Consider the following 8,695-nt stretch of genomic DNA (forward strand, 5'->3'; position numbering starts at 1 on the left):
AAAAAAAAAAAAAAAAAAGAAAATGCAGAAACTCAGGCCTCACCCCAGGCCTACAGAATGAGAATCTGTATCTTAACCACCCCCGCCCTCCCTCAGGGAGTTAGCATACACTTTAACATTTGAGAAGCTAAATCTGAGAACCTTAGAGTTGGTTCTCAAATGTAACTGTACATTGGTATCACTTAAAAAGTTTTCACTACTGATGTGCAGTCCCACTCACAGCCATGCTGACAGGTCTGGGGTGCAGCTTGGGCACTGGGAGTTTTAGACACTCCCTCAGGTGATTCTAAAGCGTGGCCACGTTTGAGAACTATTGTCCTACAGTGGGGTCAGCAAACTGGTCTCTTGGCCAAAGCAGCCTGTGTGCCCACATGCTAAGAATTGGTTTTACATTTTAAAATAGTTGAAAAAAAATCAATCAAAGACTATAGGATGATATGTGAAAATTATATGAAATTTAAATTGCAGTCCCCATACAATAAAGTTTTATTGGAAGAAAGTGATGTTCATTTGCTTTCATGTCTATGGGCTATGGCTGTCCATAGCCCATAGACTGCAAAGGCACAGTTGAGTAATTGCAACTGAATAGTTTAAAATACTTAATATTTACTATCTGGATCCTTACAGAAAAAGGTTGTAAATCCCTGTTTCTAGAGTATTTGTGACTAGCTAGGATAATAACCATGGTTGACTGATTTGACTTTATTTGTGAGCTGCATTCCTTTTATATATATAATTTCTATATGTGTATGTGTATGTATATGTATAATACATATATATGTATGTATATTTCTCTCTCCTCTTCATCTGTGTTTGTACTTCCCACTAAAAAGTGGGTAGAGGTATAAAGCCAGATCCTATTTCTTTCCATTAAGCAGGTAGCTTCAAAGGCCCTTGCACAGATCTCTGCCTCTCTCTGCACCTGTGGTGCTTAATTCTAAGTTCCTGTCACTTCCCATCAAACCTTCAACAAACAGTTTCCAAGAGCACTTCTCCCATAAGCTGCAGGCCAGGGCTGTGTGCTTGCAGGCAGCTTCCTTCCTCCTCAGAGCTGACTGGAGGCGGCGAGGAGTCCTTGAATCCTCTAAGGATCCTTCAGGGGGATTAGGCATGACCAGCAGGGCAGCCTTAGGTGATAGGGCCCCAGTATCTCCTGGCCCCTTTGTGCAGAGGCTTGGAGCCCCACCAGCCCAGCCGCCCGGTTTCTTTGTATGCAGACCAGGGTTGGTCCCTATCAGGGGCAGGCCGAAAGAATACCCTGAAGCCTAGGCCTCTTAATCTCATTAATATCCTGATTGTCCTCCCCAGTCTAGTGTCAGCCAATGGGGTGGTACCCACAAGATAAAATGACCTTCAAATTCAAGAGATAAAATGGCACTCAGATAAAGTCCCTAAGACAGAGAACACTGGAATCACCCACGTCCACCACTAAACCTCAGGTCAGTATGAAAGTGTTTCCTACAATAGCAGACATATCAAGGCAGGATTTGTCTCTTTTTGGAACTGAAGTAATCTGCAATTTAGGGACAATGAGCCTTATTCACTGTGAGGAACTTTGCCGCTGAGATGAATATTTTTACAACGGCCCTCATAAACCCCTCCCCCTGTCTGCTGCCCAGGGAGCAGGCGGAGCTCCCAGAGGTGAGCTGAGGTACTTGCAGTGTCTCAGAAGCCCCATTAAGTTGTTAAGGCATTTAGTAGCCCAGACAGTGCCGACTGCAAGGGCAGTTCAAATCCCCGCACACATGGGGATGGGGTCGTGAAAGAGGGTGCTTTGATTTCTTGCCTGGGTAGGGCACAGAATCCACCTTGGTCAGGGGCAGTGGTTGGGGAGGAAGCAGTAAACTAGCCAGAACGGGAGACTCCCACCCTTACCCCACCTCTTTGGCCATGATCTCCCAAAGCCTCGGTGTCATTTAGTGGGGAACTGTAGGAATGTTGGAAAAGGAACTGGGTGGGGGGTGCTGTATGTGTGTGTCTTCTCTCTCTCCATGTGTGTTGGGTTTTGTGCCTGAAGAGTTTTTACATCTGCATAAAGCAAAAAGAGACGAACAGTGTGCAATAGCTCAAAACCCGTCCCCAGCTCTTACTAAGAATATGAACTTGGGGACATTCCTTCCATTCTAAATAGTTCATTTCCTTGATTGTAAAATAAAGATGACACTACCGAAGGCTCCTACCCTGCAGGGTTATTATGCAGGTTACATAACATGATGCACTGAAGAGCTCAGCCCAGGGCCTAGGACCCAGGAAGTGCTCCATTGACACTGGCCATTAGAATTACTCTCGTTGAGTCACTGCCTTGCCACTGGACACTTTGGAGATTTCCTTGGGCCCTGCAGAATTCAGTGCCAGGGAAAACAACAGCATTCACACAGGTACCCTGGCCTGGAGTTCGGCTTGTCTGAGACCCAGGGTTAGATTCCTGCTGGTAACCTGGGAGGGGTGTGAAGGGGGATGAGGGAGAGGCAGGAGGCAGGATTCTGTTTTTTAAGCTCTGTGCCATGTCAGGGAAGTCAAGTCCACTGGGCTTGGAGAGGGAGGAACAGAGTTCAGCAAGACGGAGGAGCAGCAGCCACAGAAATACGTCTCTTCTTCGGTAAAGGGACCCCTGAAAGTCCTCCTGGAGAGGCCTCTTCTCTTCTTGGGTCTCACTTTCTTTGCAGGAGAATAAGTCCCCACTTCCCTCCCAAAAGGTGACACAAGAGTGAGTACATCAGCCAGGCTTGGTGGCTCATGCCTGTAATCCCAGCACTTTGGGAGGCTGAGGTGGGCGGATCATGAGGTCAGGAGTTCAAGACCAGCCTGGCCAATATGGTGAAACCCCGTCTTTAATAAAAATACAAAAATTAGCTGGGTATGGTGGCACGCGGCTGCAGTCCCAGCTACGCGGGAGGCTGAGGCAGGAGAATTGCTTGAACCTCGGAGGCGGAGGTTGCGGTGAGCCGAGATCGCACCACTGCACTCCAGCCTAGGCAACAGAGCGAGACTCCATCTCAAAAAAAAAAAGTGAGGACATCATGCATGGGAGAGCGGAGGCTGCTGAAGACCTTTTACCCTTCCTCGCCTCCTCAAGGCGGTGGCCAGATGAGCTTGCTGCAGACTAGAGCAAAGGGCACAGGGAGCAAGGACGCCACAGATCACACCGCAGATACCATGGCTTGGGCCAAGGCTAGCCGAGCTTCCATCCAGCGCCAACTTCCTCCTCCTCCTCCTCAAGCCAATCAATACAAGCACCAGGCTCCAACCAGTCCTTCTCCTTGCTGCCACCCTGCCCTCTGACCTTTTGGGGCCTTTCTCTTGACTCATCTCCAGAAGGGAGGTAGAGGCCATCACTCCGGGCCTGCTCAATGGCCTCAGAATGGGCTGTCATGGGGCCTATAACCAGGGACAGCTCCTGCTGGCCGAGAGTTGGAATAGGGGGTGGGGGCAGATAAAGGCCTTCGAGGCTGAAGATAAATGGCTGCCTGCAGCCTGCTACAGTAACTTCAGGCCCCCAAGAAGAGCAAACAAAGGGTGCCCCTGTGACACTCCCTGGAAAGATGAAGGCCCAGCAGCGGCAGCCAGGCTGGTTCAAAGCCCCAGCTTAATTGTCAATTAAGCATGCATAAGGGAGACAAAGCCATGACAACCCTGGGCCGCATGCTGGTGTGTGATTGTAAAGCCGAGCAGGGCAACGCTGCAAACAGCTGATTCTGCTGACGATGTGTTTGCAGGGCATCTTGTAACCAATCAGCCGCTGACAGAGGCAGAGTGCTCCTCCTGCCACCCCCATTGTGCCGGACATTCCAGGACCAGGGTCACACCGTGGTCATTGTGGGCAAGTGGGCCACAGCGTGGTAAGCATGGCCGGGAGGGAAGGTGCTGTTAAAGAAAGGGTGCTCTTCCTCTCCATGAAGAGGGTCCTGGGGAAGCTTCATCTCCAAGGTGCTGCCAGCCCTCCTGGCTCAGGTGCTCGTGTTTGGAAAGGGGAGAGTGTGGAGAGTGAGTGTGGGGACTAAGGTCTTGTTCCCCCCAGCTCAGTCTTTGGGGTTGTCAGTGCTGACTGTGGATGTTGAGCTCTCCTCAGCAACATGGAGCTCCTTTTTTTACTTAGATGGAGTCTTGCTCTGTTGCCCAGGTTGGAGTGGAGTGGTGCGATCTTGGCTCACTGCAACCTCTACCTTCTTGGTCCAGGCAATTCTCCTGTCTCAGCCTCCCAAGTAGCTGGGATTACAGGCACGTCTGCCACCACACCCAGCTAATTTTTGTGTTTTTAGTAGAGATGGGGTTTCACCATGTTGGTCAGACTGGTCTCAAACTCCTGACATCAAGTGATCTGCCCACCTTGGCCTCCCAAAGTTCTGGGATTTCAGGTGTGAGCCACTGCACGCAGCCCATAGAGCTTTTATTATATTCTGCATGCAGTTACATTTCTGGCTTGGCTAGTGACCATACCCTGGCTGTGGTCACTGAGGTGGGAAAAGCGCCATGCGGCTCCAGACAGATGCCACCTGAGTGCTGGGCTCCAGCCTGCTGTCTGCCTGCGTGCATTACTCAGGAGCCCTATCAGGGAGCACGTGCCATCCTGGCAGCCTGAGATGGGGACACACGTCTTCAACCCCAGCATCCTGCATCCCAGGCACCTCTGTTTCCAGTCCCAGGGCCAGGACACATCTCACTGCCTCTTAGGGGAATGGCCTGGTATGTGAGATTAAAAAGAAAATGGGGCCAGGAGTGGTGGCTTATGCCTGTAATCCCAGCACTTTGGGAGGCCGAGATGGGCAGACCATGAGGTCAGGAAATTGAGACCATCCTAACATGGTGAAAACCCATCTCTACTAAAATTACAAAAAATTACCCAGGGGTGGTGGCACATGCCTGTAGTCCCAGCTACTTGGGAGGCTGAGGCAGGAGAATTGCTTGAACCCAGGAGGCGGAGGTTGCAGTGAGCCCAGATCACGCCACTGCACTTAAGGCTGAATGACAGTGAGACTCGTCTCAAAAAAAAAAAAAAAAAAAGAAAAAGAAAATGGATTTCTGCTGCCTGCCAGTCTTCCCACTGCCCTTGCTGAGAGTTATAATGAGGGTAGTATGGGTGATTGGGAAAGGTGTCTTCATGCACTCACTCCTTTCATCCTCACACGCACCTTCTGTGGAAGGTCCTATTTCCCCCTGTTGTAGGCAGGAAACTCAGACTCAGAGAAGTTATGTGAATTAGCCACAGTTATAACCTCACTGGTTAGAACCCAGATTCATAACTACACCCAGAGAAGCCAGTCCTCGGGCTTGGAATAAGGACGACGTTGCAGAGGAGCCCAGAGTGAAAATTAAGGCAGAGGGGCTGGGCAGTCTCACAACTGTAATCCTGGCACTTTGGGAGGCCAAGGCAGGAGGACTGCTTGAGACCAGGAGCTCGAGGCTATAGAGAGCTGAGGCTGTAGTGAGCCAAGACTGTGCCACTGCACAAGCTTGGGTGACAGAGGGAGATCCTGTCTTTTAAAAAAACAAGCAGAAGAAAGGCAGCCACTGAGAATATTCAGTGTCCCATAACTGTTCCTCCAGAAATAGTGACAGGATCCCCCACTCCACAGAAAGATCCACAAAGCCCCCAAAGAAAACCTCCATCCGCAGCTGGGTCTGGGGATTCTACGCTGACCTGGTATCTTTCCTACCAGACAGTAAACCCCCAGAGGGCAGGACACACAGCTCCTACATCACTAGCATATTGCCAGGACTTGGTAAGCACTCAACACATCTTTGTGCTGTGGGAATGTAGGGAGTGGGAACCAGCAGGCCTGAGCTCCAGTCCTTGTTTTACCACCATTGCGCTGTGTCGCTTTGGCAAATCACTATCTCTTTCTAGGCCTCAGCTCTTCGAATTCCCTCCAAATTCTAATATTACATGATTTTTAGAAAGATCCAGATTTCAGGGGCGCCCCAGCGAGTCCACTTCCTGTGGGACACGCCCTTCCTAGACTCCAATCAGAGGATGACACAGGCTGTGTTTTCTGCCCACCCTGCTGGGTTTCCAGTACCTGCTCCCCACCCCTCCAGCCCCAGCCCTCTGGGTCTCCCGTCAGCACACAGGATGCCTAAGCCAGCGACCCTGTGGTGACCTCGGCACAGCCCCAGCTTGTCAGAAGGCTGCTGGGCCTTTGTTTGGCTTCCAGGCTCCCTGACTTTGGTGTGGAGATCACAGGTCCCAGCACAATAGCCATTGTCTTCTCAATAATGCCCCTTGCCCCAACCACGCCTCCTGCAGCTCCCAGCTTCAGCTCCACAGATCACTGTGGTGGGCAAGTGATCTGGTCCTGCTCAGTGCCGGCCACGTGCCTTTTGCCACAACCCTCAGAACCCTGCTTTGACTTTCCGCAAAGGGGCGAAGTTACTCTGCAATCAAACCAATCTTTGCCTAGGGGCTTCTCTGCCTCTTAGGTAACCCAGACTTTCTCCCTGAGTGCTTGAGCCCTTCTCCTCTGTGGGAGTGGGACCTAGAAAAACCGTCACCGCTGGCCCCAGCTCCCAGAGGCCTGGAAGAGGCCATACCATGGGAGGGTACAGCAGGCATGGAACAAATGTTCGTACACCACCCGGCTGGTGGCTCCAAGCCTGTCTTGGTGGCTTTGGTTTCTTCAACACTTGGGTCAGCTCCCAGCCCTCAGGCCTTTCCCATCAGAAGGGCAAGCAGCAGGCGAGGGGGTAACAAGTTTCGGAATCACCCCAGAGTTAGAAACAGCATTTGGCTTTCCTTTCACAAGGCCCTTTCTTGGAGGCGGCAGGATACTGTGTTATACTTTGTCCTCATGGGTACCACACAGACCCCAGTGAGCACCCCAATTTAGGAAGCCAGCTCTGCCAGAAGAATGAAGGACCAAAAGAAATGCTCAGTTTCAGCCTGTGCCTAACACAGTGCTCAGCATATAGGGGTGCTTTCCCCCAAGGAGGCTGTAGGATTCCATTCTGACAAACCTAAACCCCACAGCAGAGGCATTCTAATCCAGCCAGGGCCCGGCACGCAGAAGCACTCAATCAAGCATGACAGAACAGGTACTCAGTAAGTTTTGCCCAACTCATCACTGCAAAGATTTCAAGTGACTGACACCCCTAACCCTGAAGACACACGGAAGCCAACAAGCAGAGGCCACCAACAGAATGGCCATTCCCAAAGGCCACTGGGCTTCTCCTGAGGCAGCCGGACTGAGCGAGGGGCAGGATACAGCCAGGGATGGAGCAGGTGGCCAGAGTGCCATCCTCCAACACAGTGAGCCATCACCAGCCCTCTGCCAATGGTTTGGACCTGGCACACCCATAAGACAGCCTCCTTCGTGTAGAGTGACTGCTGAGTCAGCAGCCACACAGGGAGAAGAAGAGGGAAGAAGACAAATAGGGGAAAGGGCTCCCTGGAGGCTGAGTGAGCCCTCACAGAGCAATGGCTGAACCAGGAGTTGGTGGAAACTGACCAGAGCCACACATTATTTCCAGGAGAATATTCTGGTAGTGAGAGGAGAGCAGCCCTAGGATCATCCCAAAGCATTTGCTCCTCTGAAAACCCTTAAACAGGATGAGATCTGTGGGGAGAGGCGGGATGGTCGGGTTGCTGAGGCAGTGAGGCCCAGCCTCTGCTTACCTGACAGCTTGTTCGGAGGAGAGGTGCTGGGCTGGTGGTGGGGGGAGCCGTGGGAGAGCAGAGGGTTCAGGCTGTGCGTCTGGTTGGAGCTATAGGCGTCCATGGCCAGCTTCTGCCGGAACGCCTCCTCCTTCCTGCGGTTTGCAAACCAGTTGTAGACACGGACCTCTGTGACCAAGTTGGAGCCCAGGCCATGGGCTTTGGAGGGGGACACCCCTCGCTGCAAACATTCTGCCCTGGGGATGGATGGAGGAGAGATGGTGAGTGAAGGTGACGGGGGGACTTGGTGGTGCCTGGTCGCAAACACACTATCATAGCAGTCTTGGTTGGGAGTGTGAAGAGGCTGTGGGAAGGTAGAAGGCTGGGGAGGAGAAGTCTACACAGAGAAAAGGCCAGTCCATGGAGCAATGTGATGAAGACAGCAGGAGGGAGCCTGAACGCAGGGACAGAGCAGGCTATGCTGCCTTGGGAGTCAGGGCCTTAGGCTCTGGTGTGGCTCCCGATGACAGAGAAGAGAGCAAGCCAGGGACAGGCAGTCCAGAGGAAGGTCAGATGGGGCTTCCTGATACCTCCTTATCTAGCCATTCTTCCCACCATGCAAAAGGCAAAGCCCTTCGCTGACTCTGTCTGAGTGCCTTCAAAGCACTTTGAGAGGATTTCTGGTCTTTTGGAGTTTGAACTCCCAGAAAAAGTGCTAGGAAGCAAGATGCCTCGTCCCCTCCAAAAGGCAGGCTGGGTGGGGTACAAAGCAGGGCACATTGATATGGCCGGTCTCTAGCTTTGTCAGGGCTGGTCAAACCTCAAACCCAGATGTGAGAGATTCTTAGACACTACTGGGTGCTGCAAGGCATCTCATGAGTCGGGGAATGGAGCACAGCCTGAGGACTCAGTGGCAACACAGGCTCCCTGCTGCCCAGCCTGACCTCCCTGGCTGCATCCACCGCCAAGGCCAGCCCAGCCTAGAGACAGAAAAGGAGCACACAGGCCTTGGCTAGGCCAAAGAGCTGCATTTTTAGAAAGTCAATACTGGAGTCAGAACAGGGCAGGAATGAAGTAGAAATATTTCCCGGCTTTCTAATAGTTTTT

General features: G+C 51.8%; 1 protein-coding gene across 4 annotated transcripts in view; it reads right to left on the reverse strand.

Annotated features, from left to right (window-relative positions):
- The window catches only part of HNF1B (HNF1 homeobox B), a 60,508-nt gene that overhangs the window by 38,676 nt on the left and 13,137 nt on the right, over positions 1-8,695 (reverse strand). For all 4 annotated transcript variants that reach the window (XM_017539895.2, XM_017539893.2, XM_017539894.2 and 1 more), the window contains exon 4: positions 7,610-7,845. In XM_017539895.2, coding sequence (XP_017395384.1) covers positions 7,610-7,845 — 236 coding nt within the window. The remainder of the gene's footprint in view (positions 1-7,609; positions 7,846-8,695) is intronic.

This window comes from Cebus imitator, unplaced genomic scaffold (genome assembly GCF_001604975.1).
Source record: "Cebus imitator isolate Cc_AM_T3 unplaced genomic scaffold, Cebus_imitator-1.0 Scaffold121, whole genome shotgun sequence".
Classification (NCBI taxonomy): domain Eukaryota; kingdom Metazoa; phylum Chordata; class Mammalia; order Primates; family Cebidae; genus Cebus; species Cebus imitator.